A 15,762-nucleotide genomic window follows, 5' to 3' on the forward strand; every position below is an offset into this window, starting at 1 on the left:
TTGTATGATCAAAAGACCATACATTTAGAATTGGAGGCAGCTTTATAAATCACCTGGTCTAAAATCTCATCAATTTCAGATGAGAAAACTGGAGTCCAGAGAAAGGAAGAAATTAGCCACAGGTCATACTAGTTAGTGAGTGAGAAGGCAGCCATCAATTCCCCACAGTGCCTAGCTCAGGCCCAGCACATAGGAAGTGGCCAGCAAATGCTTGTAGAAAGAGCAAATAATAATCCAGAGAATATTTGGAGAATCCACTCATGGGCATCTCTGTGGGGGCATCTCAGTAGACCTTCTTGCTACCCAGAATCCACTCCCTTTGGGTCTAGTTCAGGTACCACCTCCTGAATGGAGTATTCTCTGATTTCCTTTATTGGCCCCAAATGAAAATAATCTCTCCCTACTAAAAACTCTCCCCCTGAACACATCGTTCTCTCTGATACATCTCCCTGATGCTGAATTAATGGATTCTCTCTCCCTCACAGGAAGGCACACATCTGGCTTGTGCTTGCAGCCTTCCTCCTTCTCATAGTGGCCTCTGCCTGATCAGGAATTCTCACTCCTCAGATGACTTTTCTCTCAGACAAATACTTCCAGGTTTATTACATTACACCCTCTCCTCCAAAGCCAAGAGAGAGATAGCCATGGCCACACGTAAACTGTGCAGATATATGCCTTTTTTGTTTGTTTTTTTAAGTCCATCTCCTTTAATTACCACTCTGAGTCCCCCTCCTCCTCCTAAAATATACACTCCTTAAGGGAATGACTGTATCACTTTTGTATTTGTATTCCCAGCACCTAGATCAGTACCTGGCTATAATTTATCAATCAACAAACACTTAAGTACTCAGTATGTGCCAAACACTGCTCCAGGCACTAATACAAAGACATAAGTGAAATAATCCCTGTCCTCAAGGAGTTTAACCAGGAGGTTGTTTAGTTGTTTCAATAATGACAGATTCTTTGTGACCCCATTTGGGGTTTTCTCAGACAAAGACATGGGATTTGGGCCAGTTAGGTGGTGCTTGGAGTTGGGAGGATCTGGATTCAAATATAGTCTCAGACACTTCTTAATGGGGTGACCCTGGGGAAGTTATTTAACCGCATTTGCCTAGCCCTTTTTGCTCTTTTGCCTTGGAATCAATACTTAGTGTCAACTGTAAGACAGAAGGTAATGTTTTTTGTGTTTTTCTTAAAGTAATGGAGTGGTTTGCTATTTCCTTCCTGAGTTCATTTTACAGATGAAGAAACTGACTTGACCAGGGTCACACAGCTAAGAAGGTCTCAGATCTTCCTGACTCTAAGTCTAGCACTCTATCTACTATGCTACCTAACAGCCCTGATAACATATACACAGTATTATAAAATTATAGGGTCATATATAAGTACATACATAATATATTCTAAATTGATACAAGGTAAGCTGGAGAAGGAGTACTCTGGCATCCATGAGAGAAGGATTAGGGCATGGTAGATGCCTAATGGCAGCAAGGTAGCACAGCAGAGAGAGTGCAGGGCCTGAAATCAGGAAGACTCAACTTTCTGAGTTCAAATCTGGCCTCACTTACTGGCTATGTGACTGTGGGCAACTCACTTAACGCTGATTGCCTCAGTTTCCTCATCTGTCAAGTGAGCTAGAGAAGGAAATAACAAACCACTCCAGTTTCTTTGCCAAAAAACCACCCCCCAAAAAAGTTACAGAGAATCAGACACAACTAAAACGACTGAACAAACAGATGTTTAATAAACACTTGTTCAATCAAACATATTTACTAAACTCATGTTGGTTTTAATTTTTCATTAAGATCTTTTTTTTTAACATCTTTACTCACCAATGACTCCCATCCTCCCAACATCCAAGATGGTTAGATTAGTGAAACTGGCTAAGGCTGGCCGTGTCTGCCGAGATAGGCTTCCTCCCACACCAATAATCCCCGGGTGCCTCTTTTGCAGACCTACAAGGACTCTGACATCGGCGTCTTCACCTTTGGAACACCCATCAATACCATCTCCCTCATCACAATCCTGTTACACCAGGCGATGGAAATGAAATCATGGGTGAGAACCCCCATAGGATCAGAGATTTAGAATGAGAAGGAATCTCAGAAATCATCCAGGACAGCCCCACCATTTTACAGATGAAGTAACCAAGGATCAAAGAGATTAAATGGCTTACCCAAAATTAAGTGGTAATATGTGGCAAAGTTGGGCTCTCTGACTCCAAATCCACTATTCTTTCTACTGTACAAGGTTTTCCTAGTAATTACCTCTGCAAGTGTTTTGGCTCTTATTCAATTAGCTGTCCTCTTAGGTCCTTTCCAATTATAAGATGCTACAAGTCTATGAGGGCCAGGAGACAAGTTAGGAGAATTCTGGGTTCATTCTGCTTTTAGCCTTAGCCTTTACAAGATGGCCCTTTTAGGCTTTTTTTTTACATTATTACCTCCCCTTCTTGCCATAATTATTATTATTCTATGGTACAAGCACACCAGACTGCTAGCCATTTGTCTCATTCTATTCCCTCTAAACTCTCTGCAGCCACAGAAGCTGTCTTGCATGGCTCAAGCATATTCTCTGTTGAAATCCTTTCCCATCCTTCAAGGCCCTTCCAGGTGCTCTCTCCCCCCTTTCATAAGGTCGGTCACGATCCCTCCAGGTTTCCAACTGAATGTCATTTATTCTTACCAAAATTTCATAATATAATTTTGACCCAATTTCCCTTTTTGCCCTTACTTTCTCACTTGTATAATTCTTATCAATCATCCCATAAACACATATTTATTAAATGCCTACTTTGTGCCAGGCAAAAAGAATGCAAATACAAAGAATGGAACAATTTAGTAGAAACAAATACAAAGATAAGTACATAATGAATATAAAGAGAATAAAGACATATAAATGTGAAGAAATTAAATATAAGGTTGCTTGAGAGTAAGGGTAATGCTAGCTCTGAAGTCAGGAAAAATTGAATTCAAATTTGACTTTAAACATATCTCAATTGTGTGACCTTGGGTGAGTCACTTAACCTCTATTTGCCTCATTTTCCTCAACTGTAAAATTGAGCTAATGATAACACTTACTTACTAGGACTATTGTGAGGATCAAATGAGATGTTTGTAAATCACTTAGCCCTATGTCTGGCACAAAGTAAACATTATATAAATGCTAGCTATCGTTATTACTATTATTGTTATAATAATTATTATTATCATCAACTAGCAATCGAAGGGATCAGGAAAGGCTTCATATAGAAGGTAGTACTTGGGCTGAGCCTTCAAGGAAGAAGGGGACTTGGAGGCAAAGAGGGAGGGCATTCCAAGAATGAGCAACCTATAAGTGTATGTCTGACTACTGACTCATATGCACATGAGACAGAATTATCCTAAGTAAAGGGACTTCCATTTTTTATCTCTATTATCACCAGTGCATGCCATAAATAGGCATTAAATACATGTCTGTTGAGCAAAATTTCACTTACATGCCCATGGGCAATTAGCTTAACCACTTTGATCCTGGGTTTCCTCATCTATAAAATAAAAGATTTAGACTAGATAACCTCTATGATTTTTGCCTTTAAAGAGCTTAGAAAAAGAAAAAAAAAAGAAAAGAAAGGGGGGGAAAAAGAGCTTGGAGTCTAGCTGGGGAGACAAAACCCAAGACGAAACAATGAGAAAACAGTTAAATGCTAAACTATGAAATCCTGATTGTAACTATATTTGTTAGAGGTTCCAAGGAAGGAGAGGTTACTGAGGGCCAAAAGCCTTCTTTGAATGATCGATATGAACTGCATAGACAAATGAAAAGAAGACACTATAAGTAGAGGGGAGGGGAGGGATGGAGCACAAGCAAAAGCACAAGGGTCAAAATAAGCAGAGTGTTTGGAGAAAGTGAAGAAATCAACACCAACTGATTTGCTTTTTAAAGATGAATGTTGATCAGTAGTGAGAAACATGGTTCTGTACATGAAATTATAAAGAGTGAAACAAGCAGAACCAAAAAAACATTAAATAAGGCAACAGAAATCTTGACTGAAAAAAAAACTTGTGCATGTCCCTCTCCAGAGAAAGAATTGATAAAAAGAAATAAGCGAGATAGTTTTATATACTTTTTTTCAGTTAAAATATGTCTTCTCTAGTACAGGGAGGGAGGAAGGTGCCTTAGACCTTTCATGTAACAAACTAATTAATTAATTTTTAAAAATAGATAATTCAATTCAACAGGCATGAATTAAGCCACCTATTATATGCTAGGACAGAGGAAATGTGGTATAAGGTATAAAGTTCCAGGCATGGAATCAGGAAAACTTAGGTTTAAACTCTCACTTTTGTATGTGCTAGCTTTGTAACCTTGGACACGTCCTCTAAGCACTTGAGAGAGACAGAGACAAGTTCAAACTAAGAGTTACAGAGTTTGCTGACGTGCATCCATTGGCTAAATTTCCATACCATGATCTCCTTTACACCAACAATGAATATTAAGAGAATAAATGCAAATAAATGTTAAGTAGTTAAATACAAGGTTGCTTGAGAGTGAGGGTAATGGTGGCTCTGGGGTAAGGAAATCCTGAGTTCAAATCACAGGTCCAGACCCCTCCTCCAAAAAAGTACAAGCCATTGAATTAGGTATTTAGGGAATTAAAGACAAAAAATTTAGCAGCCCTCTAGGAGTTTATGTTTTAGATAAAATGGGACCATATTTTAGAGGGGCTTAAACGGCATGAAGACGCCTGAAGCTGAAATAGTTCTTCCCAAATAGTGTGCCCTTGTGATTACAGACAGAAATGTGATAGCTAGTAGAGAGACGATGTGGATTCCATCTGACCTATTGATGCTCCTGAACCCTGGTCCACCCTGCCCAAGGTCAGTGGAACTTTGCCCACAGAGCTAAGCTAGAACCCAATCATCCCAGGCACTGGCTATTGAACAATTCAGCATAAAGACTTTCTTGCTATCAGAGTAACCTTTATGTACGACTCCCATTCAACTGTGACACCAGTGAATTTTTTAACCTCAATAATACACAATCAGGCTACCATTGTAACTGAGACAGATGATGAGGCTGTTAAGATTTGGGGGATTTTGATTGGTCATCCCATTCTCTTTACAAAGAAGTGGAATTAACATCCTGAGCCATTTAACTAAATATGCTACATCAGTTCTTTTTTTAAAAAATTTAAGGCTTTTTTAAATCTCATCTTTTAAAAAAGGGTTTTTTTTTAATCTCTTCTTTTAAAAAAAGGCTTTCTTTATCTTCTCCATGCAGTTTTGCAGTAGTAATCAATCGTCAGAAGAGACCAGCTAAGTTAATTGCATCTCAGGGATCTGAGCCCCTTCAGTTCCTCTTTAAGGCTATCAAGCCTGTAGTGCTCCATCATGCAAAGAAATGGAACATAAGAGATGACTCAGTGCCCTTGGGCAAGAGTTAGTTGTCCAAACCGCAGCACAGAAGTTGTCCTTTTGAAGGCGCTCTAAGCATCTTCAGAGTCTGAATCTCCCTTCTATGCACATAAAAGGTATTAGGGGACTAGACTTGTGACTTTTTTGGCAAGGGGAGCTCCCAAATGAAGAAACTCCCTCTACCAATGTGGTCAGCATCATCTCTGCAACTTCTAAGCTTAGAAAGTCACCGCAAGCACTGAGACTTTGGGTGACTTGCTCAGAGTCATATAGCCAGTATGTGTTAGAGACAGAAGTCAAAGCCAAGTCTTCCTTGCTCCAAGGGCAGATCTTTATCCCACAAGCTTTCAACTGTTACAGAGTTATTTTTATAGAGTTTAAAACAAGTTTAACTATCCATATTTTTTTGCTGATTATTCCCAGGACCACAAGTAAGATGAGGCAAGCTAAGGAGAGACAAGGCAACAAGCATTGATTAAGAGCATCATGTGTGTCAGACATTGTTTTAAGAAATGGAGATGGGGCTGCCAGGATAGAGCACCAGGCCTGGAATAGGGAGGAAGTTGATTCAAATCTGACTTCAGATACTTCCTACTTGCATGACCTTGGGCAAATCACTTAACCTCTGTTGACTTAACCTTTGCTATAATGGCTTACAGTTGTCACTAGGACACAAAGTAAGGTTAAAAAAAGAAGGACTTGAAATACAATTATTGTATAAGGAAAAAAAATGGTTTCTCGATCCTCTGAATGAAAGACTGTGTTAGACTTAGCTACTCTCAGCAATAGAATGATCGAGGACAAGTCTAAGAAACTTATGACAAAGAATGCTCTCCACCTCCAGAGAGAAAACTGTTAGAGTAGAAATGCAAATGAAAGCACACAATTTTTCACTTGTTTATTTGGGGGTTGGGTTTGGAGTTTTGGTTTTATATGATTATTCTCTTAAAAAATGAACAATATGGAAATGTGTTTTGCCCGATAATATATGTATAACACAGATCAAATTGCTTGCCAGCTCTGGGAGTGGGGAGGAAAAGGAAGAGGGAGACAATCTAAATCATATAACTTCAGAAAACTTATGTGGAAATTTGTTATTACATGTAATTGGTAAAAAAAATTTATTTTTAAAAATTTACTGGGGGAAAGATAACACACAAAAGAGAACTAAAAAGGCTGAAGGTGGAGAAGGAAGGCTTACCTGAGTTGAGGGTATGGTGGAGATGTCTTGAGAGTCAGAAGCAGAGCTGACCAAGAAAGCAGGACCAGCCTGGGCATGTCCCCAAAAATTAGGCCCCCAGGAAGAGCTCAGGAATGGTAGAGGGTACCAGTCAAGTGGAAGGATGCTCCATAGCAAAAAGGCCCTCAACCCAGAGAAAAGATCCAGGGTGAAAGAGCAGCTGAGGCAAAGTAATGAAGTCCTAAGAATTAGAATTAAAATTAGAAGTAAATTCAGGAGGGCATAAATTAACCTGTACAACTGCTACCAGTTTCTATTGACTTTAAATATAATATCACTACACATTGTCTCTTTTGTAGACATTCATCCACTGGTCTGTGCTTGTGGCTAGCTTCCTGCTTTATTTCGTGGTCTCCCTCGTGTACAATGCTGTCTGTGTTACCTGCAACAGCCCAACCAACCCCTACTGGATTATGGAGAAGCAGCTATCAGATCCCACCTTCTACCTCTTGTGCTTCCTTACACCTGTGGCTGCCCTTCTTCCAAGGTTAGCACATTTAGACTTTTCTCCCTAGGACTCTCCCATCTCCTGGCTCCATGTACCAGCGTCACAGGGCAGGGGTTATGAGTTCAGATTTCTCTGGGACCTGTGGGGCTATTGTTTTAGGAACAAAATGAAATAGTGGCATGAGCACAGAGCTAAAGTTTCAGAGTCCCTGGACTCTGTTCTCAGCTCTGCCCGCGTAGCTTTGTGAACTTTGGCAAGTCTTGTGACCTCTTCAAACTTGTTTTCTGTAAAATGGGTATAATAATAATAATAATACACCCTTTTGCTTCCCTTCCCTCTCATCTGAGGTTCTTATTAAGAAAAGGAATAAAACAGTAAATTTAAAAGCACCTTGAAAAGAAGTACTTTATAAAAATAAGCTATTATTATTATTATAGGTCTATTGTTTATTATAATTTCTCATAAAATAGTAATGATGTTTTACATTTCTACAATATTGTATCTCATAAACATTCTCCCACTTATCATATCATTTTATCTTGGCAATTACATTATGACATAAACAGAATAGGGCTCTCCATCTTACTAATGGGAAAACCGAAGCATAGAGAAGGTCTTAGACTTACTCAAAATTAATAATAACAATTATTAGTGTTGTTATTATAGCTAGCATTTATATGGCACTTAAAGGTTTGCAAAGAGATTTACAAATATTACCTCATTTGTTTCTAACAACCACTTTGGGAGGTAGGTGCTATTATTACAAATACAATTACAACAAATCAGCATGCGAATTAAAATCCAGGGCCCCATCTGCCAGTCCAGAGAGCTTTCCACCAGACAACTTCCCAATGATCCTAACAGAATGAGTCGTTGTTCCAAGTGACTAATAAAGACAAATGCCTCTAAGGGAGACATATTACCTTGTAGGTCAGTGTCATAAATGATCTTGGAATTAGCTCTTAAAGTAAAGTGAAAAAAAAAAGTATTAGTCACTGTTCAACCTGAGTGAAAGTATCAAGATGTATTAGATATGGGCAACAGAATATCCTAGAGACAAATAGAACTTCTTTAGGGTAACTGGAGTATGTGGGGGTTGGTGGGGGGAAGGGGTGGTCTACACCATACCCACAAAGACCATGTGACTAAAGTCCTCTCACTCTTTTATCTTCTTCAGGAGTTCACTTATATAAACCCAGAAAATCATTGCACCTTCACAGATTTTAGTTTTCCTAGGATATAACCTATCACATATCACCTTCTTAGACACAGATCTAGTGGAGGCAAAAGTAGACTAAATCAAGAAAAAGAAGGAATATTTTAAAACAAGTCTCAGAAAACATTTTCATTCATTCCTCTCATCACCCCAAACCCAGAGGAACAAGATAAGGAAAAATATCAGGGGCACAGAGCTATTTAAATGACCTATTTTTTTCTTGACAGGAAAAAAAAAGTTTATAAAACAGTTAACATCATTCTTAGGAGATACAGTTGTTTGGGCAGACAGCAAGGCATGATGGGGAAAGCAATAACATTGGAGTCAGAGGACCTGAGTTTGAATCCCACATCTTTAATTTAGTAACTTTGTGACTCAGTTTCCTCATCTGTAAAATAAGTGACTCAAGGACTTGAAGATTTCTTTTTCTTCCAACTCTAAGTCTAATAATCCTACACATGAATTAGTGAATCCACCAAAAAAGTGCCAGACTTAGGAGATATGCATACACTCTTTTCTTTACCAATTATTAGGTCTCTCGTGATTCATTTCTGTTTGTTTCTCAATATGGAGCTCCACAGTTTAAATGAAATTAATTTCTCTCCTTCTACATAGGAGGTGGCTAAAGTCTTCATCCCTCCCAGTCCCACACCCAAGTTTCACATCCTTACTACAAATTGGACATTCTTTGAAAGCATGATTTTTGTTCAACATTCCTATCTACCCACTGCCATATCAGACTCTATTCTTTCTCCTAAAAAGCTACATCAAACACACAGTTAAAAATTTTTGTCCCCCGCACTGGGGATAGAACCAATGTTACAATAATCTTTACTGGCTTCACAGATGTAAAATTCAGTCTCTCTCCCTATTCAAGGTTAGAGGGCCCATATGTTCTCTCTGGAACATACTAGATCTTGTCTTGTCGAGTTCAATTCCTAAAAGACCCAACTTCCTTCCCCCAACCAGTAAAATAGATCATCTCTGGCTTTGTCTTCAAAGCCTGAAAGGTTCCATCACCCTACCTAAATAACAAATTAATGGTGGAACCAGGACTAGGACTCGACTTTCCTGATCAGTAGTCCAGAGTTCTTTGCCCTAGGTCCTGCTGCTTGTGAGTGATTAGCAAGTAGTTTCTATAATAGTCTATGTCAAAAGATGGGTCAGCCCCAAAATCTGATCCTATAACACCTTCCTAGCCTTGCCACATCCTCTAGATAAACTGAATTACAGAGGCCTTTCTCATGTTCTCCTATACCAGTCATCCCACCCCCAATCCATCCTACTCCCTGTATCTTTGTTCAGGCTATTTCCTATGCCTGGAATATCTTCTTTTTCTACTGCTGATTTTCTCTCCATCCTTTAAATTCTAATCAAAGGACCTCTTCTCCGTGAAGTTTCTCACAATTCTCCCTGCCCATAGCAATTTTTCTTTTTGGACCCCAAATAGCACTCTATTTTGTACCTCTTTCATGCATTCATGTCGTATCATCGTTTGTTATAGATACGCTTATGTCAGCTCTAAGCTTTGTAAGCACTCTGAAAGCTGGAACCACAGTCTTATCTAGACACGCCATCTACACAGCCCTTATTTCAGTATTCTGCACAGAGTAATAAATATCATCGGATATTTATTATCCTTACCTACAATGGAATCCCTCCTGGCCCACTCAGTCCTTTGGGCCATCAGGGTTAGGACATCAGACTATTCCCAGGACTGAGACATAAATCTTTTGAGAGTCAATGTTCCTAGAAAGAGCAAAGATGTCTATCTATTCAGGGGTTCAATTGGCCTGGATACTAAGATGGCATTCTCATTTTTGGACCTGTGACTATAGATACTTACAAGTGTTAAGGATTCATTATTCTTCCATCTCCCACCAGATATTTTTTCCTGGCTCTGCAAGGGACCTGGGGGAAGTCACCCATCCTGGAAGCTCAGAAGCTGGACAAACTTCCCAAAGAAAAAAAGGATCTGGCTATCCAAGAGTGGAGGAGACAAAAAGAGAGACTGTCTACAGCCGGCCGAGAAGCTCCGTTTCCTGGAAATACCAGACTGGGCCACCTTCAGGTCCCCCATTTCACAGAACAAGAATCGAGGGTCAGTTCCCTAAAGGAATCCTCTTCTCCCATGAAAAGACATGATGGAAACTGGGTCCTTAATAGAGATAAAAGTAGCCCCCGCCCCTGCCCAGGTTATGTAGGGCATAATCAAAGCTCACCTAGTTCTTCAGCAAGACCCTCCCCCGATGAACACCTCTTGGGACCCAGTGGAATGTTCATGAATTCACAGACTGGCAGCCCAGGAGCCTCAAGCAGAGGGAGCCACCGGCGATCCCAGAGCTCCTTGACTATATGAAGGGCCTTATGGATAGTAGCTGCATGTGCAGAGGCAAACTCTGAACGTGTTCATGTAACACATGTTTTCTTGTGACCTCAAGCAAGTCACAATCCTTCCTGGGAAACTGGGCAGACTTGATTCCTTGGTCTATCAGAATTCCATGGAGAAAGGGCTGCTTCTCCCAATAGCTAAAAAATATTATATGGACTGGAGAACAAGACTAGGAATTAGTCAGCTACTCTCTGAGGTTTTCTACAATTATCAGGAAGCACATCTTACAAAAAACAGGAATTATTTCTTTTTCAGAATGGAAAAATATTTCCATGTACAGTGAACTAGAACATTTCTTTAAGAGATGGCCCTCAAGCAGCCACCTCCAGGAATATGCCTTCAAGCACCGAATCACTCTAAGGAACAGCTGGTGGTGTTATAGCTCTTCTTTTATATGTAATTTGGCCCACAACTCACCCCAACCACCAACACCACCACTCCCCAGGACTACTTCTTTTGCGTGGAAAAGAGCTACAATTTCAGAAGAGACAGGCCCAGAGTTAGAAGCAAAGGAGTCTGAGTTTCTTCCAAAAATGAAAACTTCTACCCTGAGGCCAAACTTTCCTATATTCACTGGTAGGCCCAATTACCATAGCCTTTAAGATAAAGCAAGTTGCTGCTCCATCCCACCTACCTTCCCAAGGAGGGAGGAGAAGAAGAGACAGAGACAGAGACACTGTTCAACTTGAAAGAATTTATCAGAAATAGATATAGGCGAAAGGATGTCTCAGAGCCAAGAAGGACTTCTTTTTGGTAACCAGCATATGATTGAGAGGGAAGGATCAAGAATAAATCCACAAGAACCATGTGGCCACATCCAAGATGAAGAGAGTAAAGAAGGGCCATCAAAAAAAATATCAAGAAAAGTATAGACAAGAATAAGTCCCTCATTCAAACAATCCTCAAGAATTTATTAAGCACCTGCTAGGATTACTGATAACCTTGTTCACCTAAAACTGAGAGCACTAGAACTTGGTCACATCAAATTGAAACAAGTTAGTTTAGGGACACATAAAAAGAAGTCCTGCTTCATACAATGAGTAGAAAAAACTCAGGAATCCCATTACTCTCAAGAGAATTCAGGACTAAAAATATAAAAAGAATTCAAAGTGTGTTAATAAATTAGTGATAGAACTGTAAAAAAATGGATTGTTAATGTAAGCTTGGGATTTTTCAAGGATGTCCTCAACCATGTGAGGTTAACATGGAAGGCCAACCATGTACTCCCCTGATTGTCTATCAGACAAAGCACCAGATCATAGAGACCAAAATCTAGTGTTCTTATGGTTTTATGACTATGGGGGAAGAAAAGGAGAAGATCTATGATTGCACTGGTGTGGGAAATTCCCAATGGGAAATCTCCCTCTATCAGCAACTCATCCACTACTTATTCTTAAAGAGTTGCCTAAGCCACTGAGTGGCTGGGACTTGCTTGGGGTCACATAGCTTGTGTCAGAAGTGAAACTTGAACCCAGGTCTTCTTGATTATGAGATCTCTTTCCTATCCTTTTAAGATATAGAAATCCCTGGGACATTGCAGTATCTGCAATCCCCAACTCATCATGGATCATTAAAAACCCTTCATTAGGAGTCTAGAACACATCACAGCAACTATTTTTGAGGGCACAATTGACTCTACCTCTCAAATCCTACACAATCCAGTGTCATGAGCACTGGGAAGCTGGTTAATTCTAGGGGTTTCCTATGATGTCAAAGAAAATAATAATATAGCCTTTCACGATAGAAAGGAAAAGGCCAAAAATGCAGAGGTCATCGATGCTCTCACTTGCTGCATGTCTATAGCTTTCCACGTGTAAAAAGACCTTAATTTCAGAGCTAGCATACTATTTGAGAGTTGAGGGGGAAAGCACTGAATCAAGGGCTTCTTGCCTAAATGCCAGATTATACCAACCACCAAGTTGAGGGCTAGCACTTAATGAAAACTGTCATGGTCCCTATTCCCCTTCTTTAAAAAAAATATGTCATCCAATTTGCCTCCTAACTCAGGGGAAAGACAAACTAACTATGTGGGGTTGTTTTCCCCCCCTTTGTATCTGATAATTCATATTAATGTTTGTATTTAATTTATTTTATACTTTTTATCTGGTTTTTACTGACTAGAGATGTATGTATCATTTCTCTTGGAGGGAAAAAATAAATGGTTTTCCATAGGCAGTATCTGCCATCTTGTTCTTTTATCAGTACCTTTCTCTGTTTCTCTGGGTTCCATTTCTTTTATTAAGTTACTCACCCCTTATGTAAATGAGAACTAAAGAAAGAAAACCATCTTTCAGAAGTTCATCGTCTAAGGGCAGATAGTAAGCATCAATTCTAAGACAGAAGAGTAGTAAGGGTTAGGGTTGGGGTTATGTGATTTGCCCAGGGTCATACAGCTAGGAAGCATCTGAGGCCAAATTTGAACCCAAGACCTGCTGATTCCAGGTAGGCACTCTATCCATTATATTACCTAGCAGCCCTGTACGGCACCTGTACTACCCCAGTGATAAAGTTATAGCATCTAAATTTAGAGCCAGGTGGGACCTTATTTGGCACATAATCCCCTAATTTTACAAGCGGAACAGAAGGGCCTAGAAAGATTGACTCACCCCACACCACTGAATTCTCAAGACAATTAAAGAAATAATATGTGAAACCATCTCTTCTGACTTCAAAATCAATGATCTTTCCAGATTTATAAAGTACAGAGAAATGTCATCATGGAATGAAATGGTCAGGGGAGACTTCGTATAGGTGATTTGCTTTGAGCAGAATCTTGATGGTGGATAAAATTTAAACTGACCAAGAAAAATGGGGAGGACATTCCAAGTGGCAAGACTGAGAATGTGTGGTCAAAACTATCTAGTACCAGCTAGGTGGTTCAGCAATTAAAGCACTGGACCTGCAGTTGAGAAGTCTTGAATTCTAATCCAGCCTCAGACACTTACTAGCTTTGTGACCATGGGCAAGTCACTTGACCTTTGTTTATTACTTCAGTTCCTTAAATGGGGGTAGTGATGGCATCTACTTTCCAGGTGGTTGTAAGGATCAAATGATATAATATTTGTAAGGTGCAGTTCCTGGCACAAAGTAGACACTTAATCAGTGCTGATTTCTTTCCTTATTACTGGTTTATTTGATCACTTCCCTTACAAGCCTAGAAAAGGACTCATCATTATGGAATAATCTCTTTTAGCTTAATGGAAAATACATTTAGTTTGAGAAGAAAGCAACATGGGGTAAGAGGGTTCAGAGGGAAAGTATTCCATGCAGGAGGAATGGGAGAGGTGTTTTGTTTTCAAACTATATTCCCTTTTTTTAGAGTAGACTGTTTAGATGGCTTCATCATTTCCTCATTCTTCCAACTTCTCTCCACCCTTTAAAGCAACTTGGTTAAGCCTGAATAATACCTCAAAACATAGGTCCAACCATTTAGAAAGAGATTTCTTCCCAGGTTCCTGAGTATAAGTCAAACTGGTCTGTAAACCTGGCCAAAGAATAAAAGTCTCTTCACCCAGAATGGCAAAAGAAGAGGTCAGGAAATTGAACCTTAAGTGGTAACTCCAAAGAGGCTCAACACCGACCATTTATATGTCAACTCAAAAGCTTTCTTTGTGTTCCCAGAACAAATTTAGATGCTTTTAACAAATGTTTGTTGATTGACTGCCGTTAGGAAAGACAGAACAATGAAAGATAAATATGTTGGAAAACTTTTAGAACTCTTATTACAGATACTTCAGGAATGCCCAAAGTTTTAAGTTTGAGGGGTGGGTGGGGAGAGTGAAGAGAGCTGGGAGAGGACTGAGGAGCATATGCCCAAATCCTCTGCTGGGGCACCTAGGAGATTTCTCACCAGAATACTTTAGGCGGGACTAACGTCCTCAGTCATCTGAAAAGATATGTTCCACAAGGGACCTGAAAGCCTCCAATATTCTGGACACAGAACAAATGGAAGGTTGAAGCCAGAGTCAAGAGCCCAAGAAAACTATATCAAGACCAAACAAGGCTTCACCATTGAATTCAAGAGTGTAGGAGGAGACAGAACCTGGTTCTGGCACAAAGTTCTAAACCATAAACTAAGAGTAGAAATATAAATAAACAAAAGTGATGAAATTCAGTGGCACAGTAGATATAATAATGGGCTAGGAGTCAGAAAGACCTGAGTTCAAATTTGGCCTCAGACTTTTGGTAGCTATGCATCTGTGGACAAAGTCACTTAATGCTATTAGCTTCAGGTTCCTCATCTGTAAATGGGGATAATAATAGCACCTACTTCCCAAGGTTGTTATGAGAATCAAAAGAGATAACAGCATGTCTAGCCCACAGTAAGTACTATAAAACTATTATTAATATTACTATGAATACACCAAACACTATAAAGAAATATTTTGGTTAAAGAGATGTTTAACAGGCAAATCCATAAGGAGAGAATAACACCACAAGAAGTAAAAGAGTGGAGGGGAAAGGAATTACATAGCCACAAGCTGTCTAAGAGTGTCTGGAAGAAAAGAAACAAGAGAAAAAAGATGGAATTATAAATGAAATTAGAGCTCTAGAGGAAAAGATTAGAAGGAAAACAAGTAGCTAAGGAGAGAAGGTAGAAAAAGCTTACCTAAATAAGAGTCGTTTTTTTTTTTAAATCAGAACAGAGCAAAGAGAATTCAATGGCTCCAGGAAATAATAAAAAATATTAGAACAAAATCAAAAGATTAAAAAAATGGGGAAGGGAGGTGATGTGTTATATCTACTATCCAAAACAACTCACCTAAAAATAAGAGACCAATAATTTAAGAAAGATTAGACTTCCTGAAAAACATGAACAAACAAAAATAGTAGATACCACAGGGGCAGCTGGGTTGCTCAGTGGATTGAGAACCAGGCCTAGAGGCTGGAGGTCCTAGGTTCAAATCTGGCCTCAGACACTTCCCAGCTGTGTGACCCTGGGCAAGTCATTTGACCCCCATTGCCTACCCTTACCACTCTTCTGCCTTGGAGCCAATACACAGTTTTGACTCCAAGACGGAAGGTAAGGGTTTAAAACAAAAAACAAACCAAAAAAAAAAAAAAAAAAAA

General features: G+C 39.5%; 1 protein-coding gene across 1 annotated transcript in view; it reads left to right on the plus strand.

The window, feature by feature from the left end:
- The window catches only part of ATP10B (ATPase phospholipid transporting 10B (putative)), a 158,731-nt gene extending 148,072 nt beyond the window's left edge, over positions 1–10,659 (plus strand). Inside the window, exons 20-22 of the mRNA XM_044659845.1 lie at positions 1,954–2,058; positions 6,936–7,123; positions 10,185–10,659. Coding sequence (XP_044515780.1) covers positions 1,954–2,058; positions 6,936–7,123; positions 10,185–10,659 — 768 coding nt within the window. The remainder of the gene's footprint in view (positions 1–1,953; positions 2,059–6,935; positions 7,124–10,184) is intronic.
- Positions 10,660–15,762: the final 5,103 nt, after the last annotated feature.

This window comes from Gracilinanus agilis, chromosome 2 (assembly GCF_016433145.1).
Source record: "Gracilinanus agilis isolate LMUSP501 chromosome 2, AgileGrace, whole genome shotgun sequence".
Taxonomy (NCBI): Eukaryota; Metazoa; Chordata; class Mammalia; order Didelphimorphia; family Didelphidae; genus Gracilinanus; species Gracilinanus agilis.